Source organism: Monodon monoceros, unplaced genomic scaffold, assembly GCF_005190385.1.
Source record: "Monodon monoceros isolate NGI ecotype Baffin Bay Population unplaced genomic scaffold, NGI_Narwhal_1 Super_Scaffold_16, whole genome shotgun sequence".
Classification (NCBI taxonomy): Eukaryota; Metazoa; Chordata; class Mammalia; order Artiodactyla; family Monodontidae; genus Monodon; species Monodon monoceros.
The window spans coordinates 55,465,368-55,490,853 of NW_021703772.1; the positions used below are offsets into that span (position 1 = coordinate 55,465,368).

The 25,486-nt window shown below is 40.7% G+C and overlaps 2 protein-coding genes across 3 annotated transcripts in view; one reads left to right on the forward strand and one right to left on the reverse strand.

Moving 5' to 3' along the window:
* Nucleotides 1-25,486, reverse strand: part of AGPS (alkylglycerone phosphate synthase) — a 280,454-nt gene that overhangs the window by 112,403 nt on the left and 142,565 nt on the right. For both annotated transcript variants that reach the window (XR_003793973.1, XR_003793974.1), the window contains exon 21: nucleotides 17,130-17,263. The gene's annotated coding sequence lies outside the window, so the exon portion shown is untranslated. The remainder of the gene's footprint in view (nucleotides 1-17,129; nucleotides 17,264-25,486) is intronic.
* Nucleotides 19,441-22,135, forward strand: LOC114896921 (tetratricopeptide repeat protein 30B-like). Its single transcript, XM_029225510.1, has one exon. It carries the CDS (start codon nucleotides 19,497-19,499, stop codon nucleotides 21,492-21,494), a length of 1,998 nt encoding a protein of 665 aa, XP_029081343.1. The 5' UTR covers nucleotides 19,441-19,496; the 3' UTR covers nucleotides 21,495-22,135.

A 25,486-nucleotide genomic window follows, 5' to 3' on the forward strand; every position in this document is an offset into this window, starting at 1 on the left:
GGGCCACAGCAGTAAGGATCTGCCCAGTTCTTATCCACACCCAGCAGAAGAGAATCAAAAGAGCATGAAGTATTTGAATGTGACAGGTTTCCCCATCAATGCCCAACCTCTTCATGCATGGAAAGTAAAGTCTCACTCTAAAGCTATAAAAGGCAAGAATGGTAGTGTCTGTAGCCCCAAAACAGATACAAATCAGACAACCAGAGTTATGGGCCTGAGGGCTTAAATCTTAACAGATTGAGAGTAGGGAGGTGAGGGAGGAGATAGAAATTAAATAATCCTGAACCATAGCCAGGGATCAAAACCTAACACCTCTAAGAGTTTGATAGTTTCTGGCCTTACATTTAGGTCTTTAATCCATTTTGAGCTTATTTTTGTGTATGGTGTTAGGGAGTGATCTAATCTCATACTTTTACATGTACCTGTCCAGTTTTCCCAGCACCACTTGTTGAAGAGGCTGTCCTTTCTCCACTGTACATTCCTGCCTCCTTTATCAAAGATAAGGTGACCATATGTGCGTGGGTTTATCTCTGGGCTTTCTATCCTGTTCCATTGATCTATCTTTCTGTTTTTGTGCCAGTACCATACTGTCTTGATTACTGTAGCTTTGTAGTATAGTCTGAAGTCAGGGAGCCTGATTCCTCCAGCTCCGTTTTTCATTCTCAAGATTGCTTTGGCTATTCGGGGTCTTTTGTGTTTCTATACAAATTGTGAAATTTTTTGTTCTAGTTCTGTGAAAAATGCCAGTGGTAGTTTGACAGGGATTGCATTGAATCTGTAGATTGCTTTGGGTAGTAGAGTCATTTTCACAATGTTGATTCTTCCAATCCAAGAACATGGTATATCTCTCCATCTATTTGTATCATCTTTAATTTCTTTCATCAGTGTCTTATAATTTTCTGCATACAGGTCTTTTGTCTCCTTAGGTAGGTTTATTCCTAGATATTTTATTCTTTTTTGTTGCAATGGTAAATGGGAGTGTTTTCTTGATTTCACTTTCAGATTTTTCATCATTAGTGTATAGGAATGCCAGAGATTTCTGAATGGATAAAGAAGATGTGGCACATATATACAACGGAATATTACTCAGCCATAAAAAGAAACAATATTGAGCTATTTGTAATGAGGTGGATAGACCTAGAGTCTGTCATACAGAGTGAAGTAAGTCAGAAAGAGAAAGACAAATACCGTATGCTAACACATATATATGGAATTTAAGAAAAAAAAAATGTCATGAAGAATCTAGCGGTAAGACAGGAATAAAGACACAGACCTACTAGAGAATGGACTTGAGGATATGGGGAGGGGGAAGGGTAAGCTGTGACAAAGCGAGAGAGAGGCATGGACATATATACACTACCAAACGTAAGGTAGATAGCTAGTGGGAAGCAGCTGCATAGCACAGGGAGATCAGCTCGGTGCTTTGTGACCGCCTGGAGGGGTGGGATAGGGAGGGTGGGAGGGAGGGAGACACAAGAGGGAAGAGATATGGGAACATATGTATATGTATAACTGATTCACTTTGTTATAAAGCAGAAACTAACACACCATTGTAAAGCAATTATACTCCAATAAAGATGTAAAAAAACCAAAAAACAAAAACGTAACACCTTCTCCTTGATGAGACGGCTCTTCCAGGAGCCTGTTAACACCTCATAACTTAGCTGACACCCACAAGGGAAACACACAACAATCCACACACCCCAAAGTGATCACAGCCTCTGGAGCAGAACAGAGAATTCTTCCAGAAGGGCTCAGCAGTGAAGAAGTAAGAGAAAATGGCGGTATTTTTTAATGTCCCTCAATATTCCCGAATGTGGTTTGTCCTTTCAAATCCTGTTTCCTGGGAATGCACATTTTTGTATTTCAGTGAAAGGGCTCCTGTTTGAGGTAGTGGGCTTCCAGATACTGTCTAGGGGGTTGGATGAGAAGTCGAGGATGGGCTGTGAGTTCCTATCAAGGGCTAGCTACTGGTTCCACTGAGGTGCTGCCACCCTGAGTCCTTCTAACATGGCGAGAAACATCCTGAGTCAAGGTCACTGCTGAGTTTGGAGCTCTCAGTTGAAGGCCAGATCTGTGAGGTCAAGCAGGTGTCATTCCCATTCTGAGCCTACTTTTTAAAAAATAACTAGAGCTTAAAAATTCTCAGAAGTCATATGAATTGGCAAGATATTTCATCAGGGGTTGGACAAGTAGGATTAGGGTTAAGTATGTGTTTAATAATGGCCTTTTAGATTTTTATGATGTATGAATAACATTGATATTCACATATTCTTTATCCTTCACAACAAAGCTGTATGGGAAGTAACAGTGTCACTTACATTTTATGTGAAGAAACTGAGCCTCAGGGAAACTGACTTCCACAAGACGGTGAGCTAGTAAGTGACAGCTGGGATAGGAACCCAGATCTTCTCGCTCAGCTTTCTGTCCGCACTGCCTGCCTTAGGGTAGCTGTAAGAGTACTAAGATCCTATAGCTACTTCCAAGCAGGAACTCCCAAGCAGGGCTTGCAATGGGAGCCTGGACAGTCTGGGAGTCTTTTCAGGACAGGGATCATGTCCTGCTTTCCTTTGTCTCAGGGGCTGGTGTGTGGAAGACTCATCATGAATAGTGAATGAAGGAGGAAGAGGGGCAGGAAAACTTGAGGCACCCAGTGGGACTCAGTGCCAGATCACAGACTAATGGGTTTTGGCCAATCAGCATCATTCCCACGATGGGCTCTGTCAGGAGGTAAAGCAATAAAACTTCTTAGAGCACCTACAGGAGCAAATGCGGCACAGTGACTGCACCTGTGGGCACATGTTAACCTCCCTCCTCACCCTTCGGGGACTTTCAGAAACCACCCTGGGCCACTTCTAAGGTCAGGGCATGGGGTCCTGCTTGAGCAGGTGGAGAAGGGAGGAGGAGGACTTGAGCCACTGAAGATTGAAGCAGGTGATATTTAAATTACTTTTGTGTTTAAAGATAGGATCATACCTGGTTTTGAACTTATCAATCTATAGTGGGCATCTTTCTAAATCAGCATACACTTCACTATCACCATAGTTAATAGCTGTATTGTTCTTCACAATATACAAGAATACAATAATCTATTTAACTGACACCCTATTGAGGGTCATTTATATTGCTTCCCTTTTTTTTTTGGCTGTGATAACCATGCTGCTGTGAACATCCCTGCAAAGACCATTTCTGAACTTAATAAAGGGGACTGGCTGGTCGGAAGAAAAACGGTGTCTTTCAGCTTAGGGAGGAGAATTGGGGCAGGCTTCACGGCACACATGAAATGTGAGCTGGACCTGATATTTAGGTATAGAGACTATGACATGATAATGAGGAAGAAGTCAGCCCAAGCACACAGCTTACCGAGAGCAAAGGTACAGAGGCAGAAAAGCCATGAGGTGCCCATAGGGAAAGAGAACACTGTGTAATGAGATTAGAGCACAGGGTGGATGAAGCAGAGGGGCTGGAAATCAGATTCCCAAGTGGGCTGGACAGAACTCAGGAGGGCTTTGATCATCAGTCAAAGGGATCTATTATCGTACAACAGATCAACAAGACGGTTTCATGTTCATCCTCTTAGAGATCATCCATCCAAGCGTCAGTACTCAATAGGTAACTCAAAGTCAATTCTCCTGTTAATGGTTGCAATGGAAAAAGAATGCCCTTGATTCTAGACTGGAAGATTTAAAAGAAAATTCACAGATCCAAAAGTTCAGTGAGATATGCATGAAAGAACCTGGCATGGACTTGTCACACAGTTAAGTGTTTAATAAAAGCTAACTCAGGCTGAACAATCATAACAAGAGGTCATTTTTAAATTCTGAGATTATGAAGTTAGAAACTTAGCTTTTTTCATGTTGACTTTATTCTGCCTGCTTTGTGGTTTTAGTTTCCAATAAAGTTGCATGGGGAGAAGGCAAGCTCGCTTCAAGGAGAGAGAAGGAAAATCCCCACACATCCAGGCAGCTCCCGGAATTAGTTTTCGGATTGTTTATCTCTTTAGTATTCAAACCCTCGCCATCTGATCATCAAAATCACTCCAGTCTAAACTGGCCTAGGATTTTTTTTTTCTGTGTTTGGAGTTTATATTAGAAATTAAGATTTACTGCCTTTGCAGGCCATTTTTAGCCTTTTTATGAAAAAAGTGGACGCAATAGAGACCCACTTGTCCAATGTGTCATTTTAAACATGGTGGGCAAGTGGAGGGTGGCAGCTTTATTTATCACCACACGCTCACTGGAGTGCTGGTAAATGGAATTGCTTGCTCTACCAAGCACACAGGGAATAAGCACAGCAGTGAGGGGGGGTTTACAGCAGCTCTGTGATCTTGAATTATGAAAGGATTAGACAGGGAGAGAGAAGGGAGCCTCTGCTGTTTTTCTTCCCTCTTCTGTAAAAATTTGAAGGTGAGGAAAAGCCTAGAAAAAAGACAATTTAAAAAGTCCACCAGATGATGCTCATTGGAAAATGGGGTGGGAGATTTCTGATTTACTTCCTTTGGTTACTTGCCAAGTCAGAAATCATGATGCAAATAATGACTTCTCTCTCTAGAGTGAGGAATTCATTAGTGTTAGACCCAAAGTCCTGCTGGGGTCCTGAAGCACTTGCTTTCACTGCCAACCTTAAGGCCCACATAGCATTCTGTTTTCATGAATTTGAGTTGAAGCCCATGTCTGCTTAACAATGTTATTAGTAAGTGAACTATATTTTTTGGAGCTGCTTTTCTCTTTGCTGCTAAATTGCATCAAATCCAATTGATCTGCAAGCTGACAGTATTTGGATATCTTTGCTAAGGAAGCTATGGCTACCACTAGTACCATTTTTAGGCCAATCCCCTACCTGCCTAACCTTTACACCATGCCCACAGGTCCCTCTCTGCTCATCCCAGTATCCTCAGGTGCCACTGCAAGGCACGCCCGACAGAAGCCTTCTTCCCAGGAACCTTATTCAGGGGCTTTAGTGCAATGAGCGACTCTCCTGAAGCTCCATCCTCAGCCTTCCTGTCCATCCTCATAGGGAGACACCAAGCTCCTTGAATTAAGTCATGTTCTCTCTTATTTCTGGGATAGAAATAAAGGCTGGCCCTTGGAAAGAAAAACCCATCTGTCTCAGTCAGTAAGACTCATAACAAAACACCATAGACTGGGTGGCTTAAACAGCAGAAATTCATTTCTCACTGTCTGGAGGCTGGAAGTCCAAGAGCAGGGTGCCAGCGTGGTTGGATTCTGCTGAGGACTCTCTTCTTGGCTAGCAGATGGCTGCCTTCTTGCTGTGTCCTCACAAGGTGAAAAGAGAGAAATCTCTCTTCCTCTTCTTATAAGGACACTAATCCCATCATGAGAGTCCCATCCTCATGACCTCATCCAACTCGACCTCCCAAAGGTCCCATCTCCAAATATCATCGCATTTAAGGTTAAGACTTCAACTTATAAATTTTGGGGGGATACAAACATTCGGTTCATAACCATCAAATAGGCTTTGCTTTAGGACTTGACTTAAATGCTACTTCTGCTGGGAGTGTTTCCTAAAATGTCCAAGGCTATGTCCTCTCACAATGTCCCATGTTTATCATGGTACTTACCACACTGTTTGGCAACTGTTGGTATATATGTCTTCTACTGGGCTGAACATTTTGAGAGCAGAAACTGTTATTCACAGATGGGTCCCTACTACCCAACATAACGCATATAGTAAGTACTTAAATGCCTGTGGCCTTACTGCATTAGTCAGGGTAATGCTACTTGTTTCAACAAAAACAAAATTTAAGACATAGAAGTGTATTTCTCAGTGCACAGTCCAGTGCAGTTGTTCAGCAGGCAGCCTTAAACAGGGTGATTCAGGGACGCAGATTCCTTCCATCTTGTGGCTCTGCCATCCCCTAGGGCTTTAGAGTACTATTCCAGTCAGCAGATGGGAAAGAAAGGATGGAAATGATACACCTGCTGCCTAATCACTTCTGCCTGGAAGTGACATGCTTCTCTTCCAATCATATCCCATTGGTATGAACTGGCCTCAGCTAGGTGCAGAGGATGAGAGGGCGGGGGGAGCAGGCTGAGAAATATGATCCCTAATGGGCAGCTGCTTCCAAACAACTGCCCCTTACTGTAGGATGAATGAATGAATGAAATCAAAGTTAGAGTACAGTGGAAAGAATGCAGGAATGTTGGGACCAAGAGGGAAACCATGTTAAATCTCCAAACACTCTGATTTTATAAAAGCAAGAGGTCCAAAGTAGATAACTGACTGACCCCTGATCACACAACTATTTAGTAGAAGACCTGGGGTTTAAACTCAGGTGACCTTGCTTCTTGCCCTAGTTTGCTGAATGGAAAAGTCACCCCTCCCCATACTTCTCTGAACCTGTTTTGTCATCTGTAAAATGAAAGTTTTGTACCAAATGCTCCCTAAGATCCAGCCCAGCAAAGGGGCCACAACTAAGATCTTAGAGGCTTGTTCTGAAAATGGTACAGTTGAGATCCCTGGAATCACACTTCACAACCAACTCAGAAGTGAAAATTTGATCCATCAATCAGCTGTTTTATCTGCACATCCTCTGTAGATCGGAAATCATCCTTCAAAGAAATGAACCACATTGTGAAGGTGTTTAGAATCAGGCAGATGGAACACTGTTTACATATCTTTATTCATCCAGATGTGGTCTGGGTTTGCACCTGAGGTCAGTGAGCATGGCCTGAACGCCTGTGTCATTCCTCAGGCAGACCTTAGACCATCACAAAGTGAGAGTGAGAGTGAGACTGTTTCTCAGTTATTCGAGATAGGAATTTGACGTCTGATGGTATTCTTTTTTTTTAAAATTAATTTTTATTGGAGTATAGTTGCTTTACAATGTTGTGTTAGTTTCTGCTGTACAGCAAGGTGAATCAGTTATACATATACATATATCCCCTGTTTTTTTAGATTTCCTTCCCATTTAGGTCACCACAGAGCACTGAGTAGAGTTCCTTATGCTATACAGCAGGTTCCCATTAGTTATCTTTTTCATACATAGTATATATGTCAACCCCAATCTCCTCATGCACCCCACCCCCTTCCCCTTAGTATCCATAAGTTTGTTCTCTACATCTGTGTCTCTATTTCTGCTTTGTAAATAAGTTCATCCGTACCATTTTTCTAGATTCCACATATAAGCGGTATTATACGATATTTGTTTTTCTCTTTCTTACTTCACTCTGTATGACAGTCTCTAGGTCTATCCACATCTCTGCAAATGGCATTATTTCATTCCTTTATATGGCTGAGTAATACTCCATTGTATATATGTACCGTATCTTCTTTATCCATTCGTCTGTCGATAGGCATTTAAGTTGCTTCCATGACCTGGCTATTGTAAACAGTGCTGCACTGAACACTGGGGTGCATGTATCTTTTTGAATTATGGTTTCCTCCTGGTATATGCCCATGAGTGGGATTGCTGGACCATATGGTAGTTCTATTTTTAGTTTTTTGAGGACGACTGATGGTATTCTGATTGTTAATACCAACCCTGTTCTTTCTTTTTAAACAGTTCTAACCATACATTTCATGCTATTCAGGTGTGCTCTAAATCTCACATTTTAAAACAACTGGGTAGAAAAGATAAAAGAGGACTCAACAGCATGCTGACTTCATTAAAAGCCTATTTTAGGAAATTAAAAAAAACTTCATGATACAAGTTTTCAAATGAACTTCAAATGGAGACAAACTTACTAGTCATCTTTCAAAAGTTACTGAGAAACTTCAAATGTTTTTTGGCCCCAAGACTTTCTTTTAACTGTAATAACTTTTCAGACTCTCATATAGATAAATGACTGAGGCTTTAGTCCTCAAAGTACAAATCGGTAAGAATGTGTCCTCGAACTCTTATTATAAGTTTCTATTTTCAGTTCAACCATTGTATTTCCTCAAGAGAAAATGAAAAGGATCTCGAGTGTCCTGAAGGCTGTATGTTCCCATGCATATATCTCAATAAACATAATCATAGTATCTCTTTATACCTCCCGAACTTCAAGTCCTTTCACTGTGAAATCCTGTTCTGACTTATGTGTCTTACTTCCATGTCCTATTTCCCTTTCCCTGCTCTGTATCCCTTGGGAAGAATGTCGACTGCCTGAGGATGGCAAAAGAGTGGCACAGAAACAACGCCACTTTAAAAATTACTGGCAAAGCACTCCCTGGTTCCACCTGGTGAGAGGCCCCCGCCCCCGTCGCCTCCAGCCCACCACTGCCATTCCACACAATTTACCTTCCACCCCAAATAGGCAGCACCAGTCTATAAAGAACAAAAGAAAGAGCAAGCTGTCTAAAGAGTCTTAATTCTTCTTCATGGAAGAAAGCAACATGGTACTGTGGTTTTGACCTCCAGAGGTTGGATTAGATGATTTTCCACCTGGTTTATTGTGAAAGTTTTTATTGCACATTCACCTCACAGATCCCCCAACAATTTACTTGCCATAAAAATGGCTACCATATGTGGCAGGTTTTTAAAATGTCCATCCGCCAAATGGATTTGCTTCTCATGTGGCCACCCAGAGTGGGCAGCTTTTCCTCCACACACCTCAAGAAGGTTCTAAGCGAGTGGGTAGAGTCACTCTGATGAGCTGTAATGAATGTGGCTCCCAGGAGAGAAGTGACAGACTCTGCTTCTACGACCCTCAGAGACACATCTTGGTTGCCATTTTTCTTCTATACTGGTGGGTGTTTTCTTTGCTTGCTTTTCTTCTTTGCGAGGTGAGTTTTTAAAAACATTTCTCTGTAGGTCATAAAATACTTGTATTCCTAGATTCCATGAAGGCAGAATGAACCAACATGGCCCACAGCCACTATCTCAGTGGGCTATACCAATCCTCACACTCTCCCAAGTGTTCTCATTTATAAGCTGCCAACATTACTAACCTATCTGTTAAAAACACAGGGAGAGAGATTTATCGTGATTTACTAGAAGCAATGCAGTTGTTTCCTCAGCAGGAAGTCATTGTCCATACATCCATTAGCTAGTAACAATACTAAAAAAAAAATCATATACATGGATGCACTTCTCTTTACATAACAGATGCTACTTCTCAAAGCCAGACAGCCTATTGAGAAATCCTTCAAGATCTAGTTAATTAATGCCTCCTCCATAGATCCAATAATCAGGTGTGATTTCTCTCTTGACCTCTCTTTTGTCACTTGTCATAATGTCCCCTAGCTATTCCTGAGGGACCCAAAAGGCAGCCTCATAGGGGTCTGAGAACCAGCCTGTTAACAGCAGTCCCCCATCTTTCTTCAGTAGTGCTTCTCCCTCCTGCTGTACAACCCAGCCTGATGAGGATACTGCTCGTCAGAAGAACACCATTATCTGTCGCTGGGTGCCAGCAAGATTTCCCATACTGCAGGCACCAGAAGGAAGCTGAGGAAGGTCAGGGAAGGTGCATGGCCTCCTCCTGTTCCCCCAGAGCCTTGTGTTGTCAACTGGCTTGGGAATTTCCATCTAGGCCCAATAAAATTTCTCGTGGGAAGCTCCATCAGCTTCTGACCTTCATCCCTCTTTCCATAGTGGCTTTAAATTGATCCAAAGGACCATGGAGGGTCCCTCCATTCATCATCCTCTTGGCCCAACTGGCATTTTTGATCCCCATCTCTCTCCCCTTTAATAACAGCAAGGGGGAGGGAAACATTGTTTTAGAAGTTAGTAGCAGAACTCACCAGGTAGAGACTTGTCTTTTGTTTACCAAGATAAGCCACTTTGGTTGAAGCAAAATGGTCCTTAGGACATAGGTGGGATGGAGACAAGAAGGTTTATAAAGTGAGAAGAATTTTTGAGTTTACAGGAGCAGTGCTGGAGGAAGAGGGGGCCTGGGAAAGGGGATAAACTAGGAGAGATGAGAAGGGATGGCCCAGCAAGAGAGGGGAGTCTATGACTCAAGAAAAAGAGAAAGTGAGTGAGAAACTCACAGTGAAGGATATGACAAATGGACTTTTTAGAATAGGAATTATTAATGTTTTCAATATAAAGTTGTTTATTCTGCCATGGACATCATCTTATATTAAAAGGAGCTCGATTAAATTCACTCAATGAAACAAGCTATAGGTTTAAAAATAACGATCATTATTAATTAATAAAGATCATTTAAATTAGTTCAACGTATCAAAATATGTTACATATATAGGCACCCAAATAAAGTGAAGTTCTTTTTCACACACAGCTATACATTGTACCTAGGGTACGAGACAGGGTTTCACAGCTTCTCTTTAACACAATTATTCTCACATACACCCCCCTCCTAATTGTTACTCCTACTCAGTACCTGGTGGGAATGGTATTTGGGAGAGAGTAAGGAAAATGAGTGTATTCCATATTTGTATAGCTATAAGACCTAAAGAGGGATATGCAGCAAGAAGTAATACGTAAGAGAAATCAAGAATTCAGGGAAAGTGAAAAATCTATAAAATATTGGGGTGGGGCAGAGTTGCCCGATAAAATACAGAATGCCCAGTTAAATCTGAATTTCAGATAAACAAATGACTTTTTAAGTTATGTCCCAGATATATTTCTCCTTATAGATGTCCTGTAGTTTTATCTGCAAAAGCTGTTAGATCTAGAGTAAGGGAATGCTGGACTACGTAAAAAACATTTTAAATGTCACAGAAGAGTATGGCTTGGGTACAGTGAATGTCTGGGTTAAATAATATTGTACATTTTCAGAGGCACTGTATTTAGAGTCAGGCTCAAAGCCCTTCACAAACTTGTATCAGTTACATGGTTTTTCAGACTACGAAACACATGATGTGAATATTCTTTCTCAACATCAACACTAGCCATAAAAACTTCAAGGAGGTTCTAACACTACTGTCTTATTACTAATTGTCTAAAAAAACTAGCTATTCTATCTCTAAAGGGAATTGTTATTTAGACCCTTAAACTTACAGAGAAACTAATCAATAGAGAGGCAAGTGAATAGCTTGTCCCTCAGCTCCCTACTTATAGGGTCAGCAGAATGAAATGTAGCCTGGAGACTCTTACCTAACAAAACTAGGCCAGCTGAGTCACCATATAATCAAGTGAGGCCCTTACTACCTGGCTTTATCAGGCAATAACAATCACTCTTAAAATGTCCAAATTTTGTTTTACAAAAGATCTAAGCCATCCACAGAGGCAATGTGAAACAATAGGAAATACTTTTCAATTAAAAAAAAAGGTTATTACAAATGTGCTTAATAAAATACAAGGTAAATGTACTTAATAAAGTTACAGCTTAACGTGAAATGTGGGGAACCTGTTTCATTTTTATTAAAGCTGGATTTATTGCTTTGGTTTATTGGTTTATGTTCTCAAAACTTAATTTAGATTCTAGATGATTTGCCCAAAGGAAAGCAGCTGGGTCAGCTGTGTGTTGGACTATACAAGCCAAGGGGTTGTAATATAGGTATTAACTAATCTTGGCCTGTGCCAGCATCCCCCAAACATACAAAAAACATTCAAAAAAATACCTTTCTAACTTACTGCTAATTTCAACAGGATGAACTTTCTACAAACATACCATGTCCTTTTTTTTTTCACCTTTGCACTGAAATTCTACCTCTCTCTCTCTCTCTCAGATCTGCTAGCTTAAATCCTACCCATCCTTTAAGGCTTCTCTACATTCTCACCCCACTTCTCTAGCCTGTCAGCTCTCAGTGGGGCTGCACTACTCTAACGGGGCATTTTGAATATTTGTGGGGATGTTCTTCTGGTGTCGGCCTGACCAAGCACTTAAACATATTAAACTGCATACTATTTTACTATAAGTCATTTTTCTTTTATTTCTTTATATTATAGTAGGGATATTACGTTGATTTCTAAAAATTAAGTGTGTAAGGAAAGATAAGGGACCAAGAATAGCCATGACACTTCACTTCTGAAAAAGGAAAGTATAGAGGGGGTATTTCCCCAACCATATTTGGATTTTTAATGGAGCTACAGAAATTAAGAAAATGTTGGTCCAAAACTTGATAAACTGACAACGGAATAGAACAGAGAGCACAGAAACAGGCCTATGCATATATGTAACTTTGTATATTATAGAAGAGGCATGTCAAATTGAGGTGGACTGAGAGACTGTTCAATAAATGGACCTGAGAAAAAAGGGTTATCCATTTTGGAAAAAAATCAAATTGCATCTCTTCCTCACATCATATACAAAATGATGTATTAAATGATGTATACTCCAGATGTATTAAAAATTTAAGTGCAGGGGCTTCCCTGGTGGCACAGTGGTTGAGAGTCCGCCTGCCGATGCAGGGGACACGGGTTCGTTTCCCGGTCCGGGAAGATCCCACATGCCGCGGAGCGGATGGGCCCGTGGGCCATGGCCGCTGAGCTTCCGTGTCCGGAGGCTGTGCTCCGCAACAGGAGAGGCCACAACAGTGAGAGGCCCGTGTACCGCAAAAAAAAAAAAAAAAAAAAAATTTAAGTGCAGAAACAAAACTTAAAAAAATATGTGACTAGAATTTAGCCATGGAGTAAGGAAAAGTTTTTAAAACAAAAATAAAAAGCATTGACTGCAAAAGGAAAAATTAATAAATTTGACTACATTAAACTTAAGTACTTTATCTTAAAGAAAGTGAAACATTACAAACTGGAAGAAGATGTTTGCAATTCACATAACTGATAAAGGATTAGTATCATGAGTATATAAAGAGCTCCTAAATATCAATTTTTAAAAACACACACTAACAACCTAGTAGAAAAATGAGCAAAAGACAAGACCAGGCTTTTCACAAAAGAGAAACTACATATGGCCAATAAACATGAATTCTAACAATATGAAGTATTAGAGATAATATGAATTTATAGAATCTTTTATACACTTCTGGTGGGAATTAAATTAGAGCAACTATTGTGGAAAACTACTAAAGTTTTATCTACTAAAGTTAAACATGCCAATACCCTAATGACACAATAATTCCACCTCTAGGTTTATATACAGGAAAACTCCTGACATGTATACCAAGAGGCATGTACAGAAATGTCCACAGCAGCACTTTTCAAACAGTAACATTTAGAAACAACCCAAATGCCCATCAACAGAAGAGTGAGTAAATCATGGAATATTCACACAATGTTATACAGTAGAGCAGTTAAAACCACTGAACCACACTGCCACATGTAACGATATGGATTAATCTCAGAATTACAACAGTAACTGAAAAGAGTATATGCTCCGTGAACTTTTTTCATAAGGCTAAAACAATTAAAATAAAAATATGTTCAAAAAACGCATACAGGTTCAATGAAATTATGTAAAAAGGGAAGCAAGACAATGACCAATATGCAATTCAGGGTAATGGCTACCCAGGACAAGGGACACAGAAGGATTGTTCAGGAGCCATCTGCATGCATCTCCAGAGTCAGATGTAGGTTATGGTAAAGGTCCTATCTTTTCGGTTGGGGGGCGGTTTCACTGGTAATTATTACATTATTTAAAATAACTAGCTAAACAAACAGAAGACTAGAAGGGGACCATACATAGATCACTAACGGAGAGTGTGTCAACGATCAAGGATTATGATTAGTCAGCTCGTGCACCTACAGCTTAAAAGAAAGACGAAAGGAAAGAAGTCAAGAAAAATGAAGACAAAAGAGAAAACAAATTATGTGTGCAGGATGTTATATATTATAGATGTTATATATTATATATGAACTTCATTTCAAAATAGTAAAGAGGGCTTTGGAAGATATTTGTTATAAAAGGGAGAAGCAAGGTATCTGATAGGGTTGCAAAACACTGCTCTAGCCAAATGAGGGTTCACTTTTATTATAAATTCTGACCCTCCATGTCATGTTATATCACTCTTAAGGCACTGCGTATATCGCCTGGGTTGTGATTTTTTTTTAAATTTATTTGTAGTATCTCCCCTGGACTGTATGCATGTTTCTTGAAGGTTCTGAATTCTCCACAATGTACAGTGCCTTGAATAGAGTAAGCACTCATTAATTTGTCGAAATAACAAAATATGCTATTTAACTTGGTACTTTAATTTCTTGAAGAACCAGGTTTAATGAAGACACTAATTTATGCCAGATAACTGCCCTCCACGTTCTGGAGTTTATCAGGCACTCAGGAATACAACATCTGAAGTATCAGGAGAACGTCTACTCCTGGATGGCAGATGTTTAACTCAGTAATTTTGGTCCATACTTGTTTAAGCCTAAAATACTCTAATTTAAAGATTCCCAAGGAATCTCAATAGCTCCACTTATGTAATAAGAATAGATAAAGTATATTAAGTATTTACTGTGGGCCAGGTGCTTTGTATTATCTTGAACAAAGAAATTATTTTGGTCTCTTTTACCCATAAGGGAACCATGATTCAGTGAGGTTAAGGACCTTTTCCATGTCTACATTGTTGGTGATGGCAGAACAGTGATTTGACTTCAGGTGGTTTTATACCAAATTAGCCTCTTTCAAATATGTTATGACACCTGGGGACATTTTCATGTCTTGACCAATTTTTTGTTTATTTCTTTGTTTTTTGTTTTTATAGGTCCTTTACATATAGAAGGCAAGGTTGCAGGGTTCCATTTGCCAAGGCCAGAGAAGGACAAAACCTAAAATTTAAAGGCTTAATGAGGTCCCCACAGTAAAACTCTGAAATAAGAAGGGAGATAAAATGCCTTGAAATCTTTGGAAGAGTTCTAGGAAGAGATGAGGGAAAGCCATTTAGGAGAAGTGTTGCAGATCCAGGAGAGAGATGGTGGTGGCAGAAACCAGAGCAATGGTAGTAGAAATTGGAGAGAAGTATAGAGAGGTGAGATATTTTCAGAAGCAGAATTGTCAGAACTTGATTCTTTGGACCAGGGGAATGTGGGAGCAGGAGGCTTGAACGACAGGTCTGGTTTCTGAACTGGTCTCTTAGTGCACCAGCACAGGCCCTGGATGTGTGTTCCAAAACTCTCCACGGAGAAAGCCTTAAAAACTAGTACACTACTTTTCAGACAATTGGATAGCTGGTTATCAACACCATCATGGATGGCTCTCTGACGGAAAAACATTTTGTAGGCTTTGCAAGCCAGAAAATGTGTTCAGAGGCTGATGACATTCTTCTTTTAGGAATATCATCTTCTGACCACATATTCAAAGACCTTCCCCATCCACAGCTGTACTGCAGAAATGAAAACAAGCATAGACAGAATATATCTGACTATGAAAGGTACCAGTCTTGGAAGAAAGAAGTGATATTACGAATCATTTCTTGCCTCTTGGAAATGAGAGCAATGAAAAATGCTCAAATGATCTGATTTAGGTAACAGTGCATTCCACAGCACACTCCAACTGCAAGGAATGAATTTTTCAAAGGCAGTACCCAAAATTGTGTGTTCTCTGCTAATTCCTTTTTATAAATCATACTGTTATTGCGTTCTGCCTAATAAATTAGTTTGGATAATAACACCATAAGCCTTGAAATAGAAACCCATTTGATCAAAAGCAAGATAAATCAAGAAGGAAATATATTACCATCTAAAATATTAATAGAGCTGGAACTATCAGAGAAAAAAGATTAAGCTCTCAATGAGGTTAAATTTCTCACCATCTGAGCATAAACGTTCCCAAGTGTTGATTCAGCATAGTCTTTTCCAAAAGTCTTAAAAGATTGAACAGATGCTCCTAAAGGTCAGTAAACTACATTACAAATTTGGCACTAATTTATTCTTTTCTTCCCTGATTATAGGGTGGGGGGGATGAGAGGTGAGAGGTGGTGGAAGAAGGGTCGGTTTTATCATCATCAATGGACACATGGAGACAAAAAATAAAGCTGGACTCCAGAGGAAGCAAGGAACCTGAGCCTCTCAATCTGCCATCCTGCATAGAATGGCCTGAAATGAATAGGAGACAGAAATAACAACTTGGAAAATGATTTTGCAGAAGGTCTTCCTTTATCATAGAAGATGTTTAACCACAGCTGTGGTTGAAACACTCATAGAAAAACAATGTTTGTCAAAAAGATGTGGCTATTTTTACAAGATAAATAAAACAATCATTTCCAATTAGTTTTAAAGGAGAATGCCAAATAGAATATACATGGGATTTGATCATCTCACACTTTGATAGGCAGAAACACAAGCATGTTAAGAACCAAACATCATGCTTTTAGCCCCATACATTTCGCCCAAATGGAATTCCCCTACATGGTAAACATGTCTCCTGTTATGCAGCAAAATCCACCTGAGCCCAACACCATTTTTCTAAAGTATAATTTCTTTCAGTAGGCACTAAATCTTTTTATTGCAACCACCAAATGCTTTCTTATTGCTAGAAATGGTACAATACACTAACTTTTTGATATATACTCTAGCTTTTCAAGATTCTGTTGGAAACAAAATGATCCTTTATGACATTTAAAAATATTCCACCTCATTTATTACTTTCCTGAATTACCATCATTAATTGAAGGACCTTCTTTTACGGCTCCCCCACCCTTCCCCCCAAAGCTAATCTATTCCCCAACTGCCTGCCATAGACTAAATAAAAGTCTATCACAGCAGCAGGGATGGTCATGCCAATTTCACGGCGTGATTTGTGCACTCATTTTATTTTGCAAATGACCCTGCCCTCCATCTGTCTAAGCCGAATGTCCTGCTTTTTCCAAGCCAGGCCTCAGGAACAGCAGCACATGAAATAAGGAGGAAGGCACAGAACGTCTCCCTCCTGCCCGCTTCAGCAGCCACACAAAATCAGAGAAATCTGGGGGAGAGCAGAGTCCTTCTATTTTGCTTATATCCCCAAGAAGCATTTGAAGGTGAATGCTTTCATGATGCAAACACAACTCTGAAAATCAGACTGATAGACTAAACATATAAAAGGCAATTTCCAGTTTTCATGTTCTGTCTTCTTATCTTGATTTAATAACAACTTACCCAAAGTAACATCTCAATATAAAAAAACCTAAAATACGTAAGGATTTTAAAAGATTGAGCCTTTTAGATAATTTTTTCTCCTAGAGCTAAGTGTCAGTCAGGCAAGCATAAAGGAGAAGACACCCTGTTCCTTGATCATTCAGCAGCACTCGGTGCATCCCTCAAACCATGTACCTCTTTAGGTTGAAGACCAGAAAGAACTGCAGCCAGAGAATAAGAAGCCTCGGAGTCAGATTACAGCGGTCTTCCTCACCTGTTTTCTCTGGGAATCTTGGGTGGTCCACTCAACCCCTTTGGAATGGGTGCAGTTTGTCCCTTTCTTGGTATTCATGCAGTGGAAGGTTCCTTGTCCAGTCTCAGAATTCAGAAAAACACAGCTTTGGCAACCTTGACAGCAAGGGAGAAGAATGTATGAGTACATGAAGTCAATCGCTTGACAGTGTAGCATTCAGATGCCCTATTGAAGTCTCTTTTTAGCTCTAACAGGTGACTAGGAATTTCACCACCTCCCACTTCCTAACATCTGCTCATAGTTGCAACTCAGGGAAGGAAGTTCAAATTCTGCTACCCTAACCCAGTTGCTTGATTGTTTTAACAGGAAAATAACAACCAAGAAAGCAAGACACTAGTGTTCCCTCAAAGCCGGGCCCTCATGTGATATACAGATTGAATTAATTCATCAGTCACTATCTCCTAATGAACTTAGCTTTTGGATTTCATGATTTAGCTGCTTCTTTTCTCCATCTGTGATATGTAGAATACAGGCTGATTATTAAGATTAGAGATAATATGTGTAAATAGTCTAATAGAGTGTCATGCAATAAATATGGTTGGTGTTGGCTCCAAAATGTATATACAGAAAAGATTTATAGGTAGCAATACTATTAAGGAGGCAGATAATGGATTTGCATTGAAGTCTTTAATTATATAGCAAAGACATGCTTTTAGTTGAACTATGTTTATCCTGGGTGGTGGCAAGGCCAATGGAAATCACAGAAGACTATGAAAGAAAACCCCCTCACATCAGACCACCAGCAGAGGAACTGCATATGACAAATATTCATAAATTACAGCTAATTTTATTATCTTGAAAACTGCACACATACTACTACCTCACTGGGATAAGCCAGTTTTGTCTTTTGCTATCTTGTCTGCTTCTCTAATTCTTGACTGAAAAATTGTATTCAATTCCCCCAAATTCCGTAGTCTCCAGATCAGTCTAAACAATGGGTATTTTTTCTAATTAGTGATCCAATATAATTTTGTAGGATAATTAAGTCCCTAGTTTTTCACTGCCCCATAATGGGAACTATTAAATTCAAAAGAATTTATACAAAAATAGCCCCCAAGGTAGTACCATGGAATCTAGAGCATCTATTCCAAATACATGACAAAGGAACAAAAGAAAATCCAGAATGGTTTCTTGTACAGTCCAGCAAATTTCCACAGAGATCTTCAAACTAAGAATCTGAGGGGAAAAAAAATTAAAGTGTAGGAAAAGTTTCTTTTTATTTTAACTGAAGGAAAAGCCACTGTTTATCAGCATAACGATATCCAAAAACATTATTAAAGCCTGACAAGTACAGGCTGGATGTCTGTCTCACACACACACACACACACACACATCAGAGACTAAGTAGGTTGGAGAGGTAAAAGAGTAACAGTACATAGAAAAAGGAACACTTTGGGTCGTGCTTCCTCCTCCCCTCCACCCTTCTTGGAAAACACGAGGTCATGGATTTCTCCAATGTTTCTACCTCGTAGTGAAACTTGGAGGATCAAGGCAGTATGTAGGGCCAAGTTTAAACGCTAATATGAACTCAGTAATATTTGTAGTTTTGGAAAATGGCGGTAGGGTGAGATGCAGAGGCGCTTGGAACTAAAGCCAAACCTCTCCAAATACCAGATAAAATCCAAAGCATCCTTTCCTGCTGTCAACTGGAAACGACAGAATAAGAACTCCCGGTCGCTGTACTCTTTTGTTCTTAGAAAGTGTGCCCTTGGAGCGGCTCAAAGACAGAAGCTCTACTCTAAGTCTGGGAGAACACGAAGCTGACATTCATTCCTCTTTACCCATTCCCGTTTCTTTCACTAAAATAACGTGGAACGACAATATTTGTATGCATTGCACAGTGCATAAGGCTCAAAAACGGAAGGGACTTCGGACCATAAACCTTCCTCCCCAGCGCCAGGGACCAAGGTGACACAACAATCCTTATTTACCATACGAAGGGAAGACGACGGCGCGACCTCACCCGAAGGTCCGTGCGGCAGAGACTACGCCTCCCAGCATGCAGCACGGCCACGTCCCGACGCCGGCGCCATCGGACCGGTGCATGCCGGGAAGTAGAGTTTTTCCGTCTCTGAACGGCACAGAGACGTTTCCTCTCCCCTCTAACGCTGCTCACACTCTGCAGTCTTCAGAGGCCAGGTCAGTAATAGGCACACTCATATTCGTGACTGTTTTAAATCCCAGGTTGGTCGTTCCGCTGCAAAGTAACTTTGGGAGCGCGCAAAAAAAAAAAAAAAGGCCCACAAAACCCCCAACATTCTTTGAAGTCCTACGTTTCCGGTTGGCTTGTTGCCGTGGTAACGAGCACACACAACCACGGCTGCGGTTATGGCAGGGCTGGGCGGTGCGCAGATCCCCGACGGGGAGTTCACCGCGGTCGTGTACCGGCTCATCCGGGATGCCCGCTACGCCGAGGCCGTGCAGCTGCTGGGCGGAGAGCTCCAGCGGAGCCCGAGGAGCCGCGCCGGCCTGTCGCTGCTGGGCTACTGCTACTACCGCCTGCAGGAGTTCGCGCTGGCCGCCGAGTGCTATGAGCAGCTGGGCCAGCTGCACCCGGAGCTGGAGCAGTACCGCCTGTACCAGGCCCAGGCCCTGTACAAGGCCTGCCTTTACCCAGAGGCCACCCGCGTCGCCTTCCTCCTCCTGGACAACCCCGCCTACCACCACGGGGTCCTCCGTCTCCAAGCCGCGATCAAGTACAGCGAGGGCGATCTGCCCGGGGCCAGGAGCCTGGTGGAGCGGCTACTGAGTGAGGAAGGAGGAGAAGACAGCGGGGGCGAGAACGAGCTCGATGGCCAGGTCAACCTGGGCTGTTTGCTCTACAAGGAGGGACATTATGAAGCCGCGTGTTCCAAGTTCTCTGCTGCCTTGCAGGCTTCGGGCTACCGGCCTGACCTCTCCTACAACCTGGCTTTGGCCTATTACAGCAGCCGGCAGTATGCATCCGCGCTGAAGCATATCGCCGACATTATTGAGCATGGCATCCGCCAGCACCCAGAGCTGGGTGTGGGCATGACCACCGAGGGCATTGATGTTCGAAGTGTTGGCAACACCTTAGTCCTTCACCAGACCGCTCTGGTGGAAGCCTTCAACCTCAAGGCCGCCATAGAATACCAACTGAGAAACTCTGAGGCGGCCCAGGAAGCCCTCACGGATATGCCTCCGAGGGCAGAGGAAGAGTTAGACCCTGTGACCCTGCACAACCAGGCGCTAATGAACATGGATGCCAGGCCTACAGAAGGGTTTGAGAAGCTACAGTTTTTGCTCCAACAGAATCCCTTTCCCCCAGAGACCTTTGGCAACCTGTTGCTGCTCTACTGTAAATATGAGTATTTTGACCTGGCAGCAGATGTCCTGGCAGAGAATGCCCATTTGACTTACAAGTTCCTCACACCCTATCTCTATGACTTCTTGGATGCTATGATCACTTGCCAGACAGCTCCTGAAGAGGCTTTCATTAAGCTTGATGGGCTAGCAGGTAAGCTGACTGAACAGCTCCGGAAACTCACCATACAAGTGCAGGAAGCAAGACACAACAGAGATGATGAAGCTGTCAAAAAGACAGTGAATGAATATGATGACACCCTTGAGAAGTATATTCCCGTGCTGATGGCCCAGGCCAAAATCTACTGGAACCTTGAGAATTATCCAATGGTGGAAAAGATCTTCCGGAAATCTGTGGAATTCTGTAATGATCATGATGTGTGGAAGCTGAATGTGGCTCATGTTCTGTTCATGCAGGAAAACAAATACACAGAAGCCATAGGTTTTTATGAGCCCATAGTCAAGAAGCATTATGACAACATCCTGAATGTCAGTGCTATTGTGCTGGCTAACCTGTGTGTTTCATATATTATGACAAGTCAAAACGAAGAAGCCGAGGAGTTGATGAGGAAGATTGAAAAGGAGGAAGAGCAGCTCTCCTATGAGGACCCAGATAAGAAAATCTACCATCTCTGCATTGTGAATTTGGTGATAGGGACGCTCTATTGTGCCAAAGGAAATTATGACTTTGGTATTTCTCGGGTTATCAAAAGCTTGGAACCTTATAATAAAAAACTGGGAACTGATACCTGGTATTATGCCAAAAGATGCTTCCTGTCATTACTAGAAAACATGTCAAAACACATGATTGTGCTTCGTGACAGTGTTATTCAAGAATGTGTCCAGTTTCTAGAACACTGTGAACTTTATGGCAGGAACATACCTGCTGTTATTGAACAACCCCTGGAAGAAGAAAGAATGCATATTGGAAAGAATACAGTCACTTATGAATCCAGACAAATAAAAGCTTTGATTTATGAGATTATAGGATGGAATATGTAGTAATGTCTGACAGTGGCCTTATCATAATGGCTTTACATCTGTTTTTCACTCTTTTATCTGTATTTAGCTATTGGCCTTTTTAGATTTATTACATGTTGAACTTTGTACACTTTAAAATTATAAAAATAACTAATATTTTGTTTTTAAAATCTTCACAAAGTGAAATATAAGAACTTTGACACCTAGAAAGACTTATGAAAAATTCAAAACTGCATGGGGACACTATTTCTATTAGAAATTGTTAGCACCTATGTTCCGTCTCCTTTGTTATCATTTGTACTTTGTGCATTTTGAAAGTCCCCTGCACAAGGATTATGTTATCCAGGGACTTGGCACTATCAGGCCCAGAACTCAGTAGTTAAGGTGTAGGATTTCTAGGCTTTTAATAAGAACCTCAGGGATTGTGTGTCCTATTCTCACAGCCTACCCTCATTATTATATTAATTTTAATGCATACATATTAGATTGCATTTAGGGTGTTTTGTCAGGGTTTTTCAATATAAATGTAATGCTTTATGTAACCAAATTACGTTATAAATGTTTGGTGTTTTTTTTTTCAAACATTCAAGAGTCACTGGGAGATCTTATACCCTTAACAAATTATGGTGCTGTGGTTTAGAGACAATAAACAATTGTCAAAGCAAGAATTTTCCATGGTTTTCTTTTGTTCCATTTGTTAATAATTTGAATACATGAACAAGATATATTTACTGTTTTTTCATAACTGTGCTCTCATTTAACAATGAGGAATAGCAGAGGTATCGTGAGAACTGTTTTCTTAATTCCTACCTTTGTGTTTGCAATTTAGGATATGTTAATGCTGGAGTTGTTCCTGTGTGGTGGCCTCTCAGGTAAGGAAAAATCTAGACTATTCCCATGACCCCACCAAACTTTTCTCCCACTGCCATCACAGATGAAAAGGTCGATTCTGAAACCTCATCTGGTAGATTCATAACACTAGGCCATGCCCACAACCCTTCCAATGAAAACCCCACTCATTCTGCTTAGGCATTTTTATTTTCTGAACCATACAAGAGCTTTACTATTTGTTTCCACACCCCTTTTCTCTCCATAAATCAACCCCAACTCAACCTTAGAGAAAAACAAACTAGCTTGAATTATATGAAATTGCTGATTTTGGAAGTGTTTGAACTACAAAACTAGCATTTTTTTATGGTTCAACCTAATAGCATTCTACTGAAAGATAGTGAACCCCTGCCATGATGAGATGATGATTTCTTTCCTTCAAGGAGAAATCACTTAGCCACATAGGTACCCAGACAGGGACTCACATAGGTATTCAGCATAAATCCTCTGTAGCATGACCTCCTGGGTGCTCAAATTCTATTAGATCTATCAGAAAATGTGGCTTATTATGAAGTCCAATGGTTTTGAATTTATAGCACTTTTCATCTAATTATGTAAGCTGATACCATTTACCGCTGACGTTCGAGCCCACACTGGGAGGACAATCAGTGTTTAATGACCTCTTCAGTGCATCCCTTAGCACAATTCCATCACTGGGAAATGTCCTTTAACAACTTTTGTACTAAAAGTGTTGCTGCTGCTTTGTGCAGTAGCTCTGTGCACTCTCAATCTTCATAGCCCCTTAAGATTTGGAAAGTAAATGAACTGAAATCTTATTTTTTAACAGCCATGTTAAAAAAAATTTCTTTTTTGAACATTTCCTCTAAACATTTTTTCTTTAACAAAAAAAAGCATAAAATGTAAGTAATGTTAACCACCCAAAAGCAAATGTTTTCCAGATTCCCTTTTGCAAATAGCCCAGCCTTTATTCAACCACACTTTATTTACCCAGGTGCTGTGTGTTTGTAGTTTGCATGTATGTGTAATTTAGCTTTTCAGAATATAAAAAGCTTTTCAGAACAGTTTTTAACCCCTTGCTGCTGGGCAGTTGGGATTTCCTGGTTAGTAATGCATCAGGAAATCCTGACTGCTCCTACCACTGAGTAAAGGTCAATCGTGGTGGCATTTGTCCCCTTCCTTACACTGGCTCTCCAGAGAGGCACCCACCAGGATTTATAGATTGCTCCCTGGCAACAGCAAAGACTCATGAACCAAGCCTACAAAACTGGCCAGCCGTCAGAGCCCTGGAGGAGACTGGGGAAGGGTCTAACTCCCCAGGCACTTATTGTTCTTTATTTTTAGGATATACTTCTTTTAAACTCACCTTCAAAGTACTCACCTCTGCGTACTGATACTAATAGGCAAGTGACTTTATGATGACTCCACATTGCCATTTGAATGAAGGCTTTCATCCCTAAAGCTCTGATGAAAAGCTTTGTTCTATGCTCCTAGAACTTCATGTACTCAGTGCTAAAAGCACTTTTCTTGACAAAAAAAGATTTCCCTATATTTCTCAAGCCTTTGCTCCTTCAGGATTTCTTCATAATATCTGCAGAGTGTATTTTAAGAAGATCAAATATTAAATCCATTATTTCATAACCTTAGTCAACCCATCTCCACACAAATGTTCAGAATATACGCATGTGTTTGTTGTACCCAAGTAGTTATTTCCATTTTCTCAGACATAAACACAAACTTATTCTGTGCAGAACCACCAAGCAGACTCATTTGATCAGTGACATGACATGCCTACAAAAGGATTCATATTTCTCATGACAGCCCCTCTTTGAATTTGCCCTCAGCTGTGGCATGGATATTGACACTAATGTCATCTGTGAAGGTCAGGTGTAGAGTGGCTAACTCTGACCCATTCATGAGAAGCAGACAAGTGGGAATTGGGAAACTGTGGGGATGGCAGAGATCATCGAGCAATGAGACAGCTGTAATCATAGAAGATGACACTCCCTCCCAAAGGGGTGATAGAGGTATGGCCTCTCAGACCTCAGAGGAGCACCTCAGGTGGAATCCAAACAGAATTGTCAGTGATAGGTTTGGCCTGAGGTTAGAACAATTTGTGTGTTTGTTGAGGGCTATGGGGTAGATGCCCAAGTAAATAAGCTTCTAGTGAGATAAGAAAGGGCAAATGAGAAAAAAAAATTTTTTTTTAAAGAAAGGGCAAATGGCTTGGAGGGGAAGTGTTAAGAGAGTAACTTTCTGACCCTTCTGCCCTATAATCCTTGCTTGGGCTCATTTCCACACTGGCATTCGGAGGGTTAGCAGTGCTGGAAGTCTGTTCAGGTAAGCAGAATATGGCTATCTACACTAACTGATTTTAAAAAGATAACATCACCGAAGACAAACCTTTCATTTCTGGTGAACATCAGCATTTTTAAATACAATCTTTGGTCTTATGTTCCTTTGTCTTTTTTTTTTTTTAATGACTATTGGTGATCTGGAAACATCTGGGAGGTTGTGCTTTCCTGAGGGTATTCTCTGCCACACTGAGCAGCTTCCTACCAATGGTGTGACTTGCAGCTCACTATCCACCATTCACTAACTGCCTCTTATCCCCTGCTGACCTACCACTGGGACTAATGTGACATTTGGGGGTTTCGTTTCCACTTATTGGGCTATATACCCTTAGTATTAGTTAAACAGCACATTTTGTAATGTGCCAGTAACTCTGGGTTCTTGGTTGTCCAACCACATAATCACCATGACTGTAACCATCAAGTTCTATACTTACACCTTCATTCTAATTATAAAATATATGCAACTTTTTGAGTACCCTAATCCTTCAGCAGCAACCTTAATTCTTAAATTAGCAGTTTTAAGGAACTGTGACTTTCCAAAGAACCTAGATTGGTCTTAGATTATAATAAAACATTTCTTTAATCTTAAATAGTCTTCAGTTTCTAGTCTCTCTACAGGAATATGTATGACTTATAGTAACAGGTTACTCTTACATTTTTAAGTACAGCTCAAAGGAATACAATATTAAAGTTATAAAAATGCAAAGTTATTAAGTCCATCAAACACAGCACTTCCTTTCATGAGTTTCATATTAAATCTATAAAGGCATCAATGCAGGGATTACACATTTACAGAGCATGACAGCATCTGGG

Excerpts from the sequence above, each read along its gene's own strand:
- LOC114896921 (XM_029225510.1), top strand. The coding sequence starts at position 19,497 with ATGGCAGGGCTGGGCGGTGCGCAGATCCCCGACGGGGAGTTCACCGCG.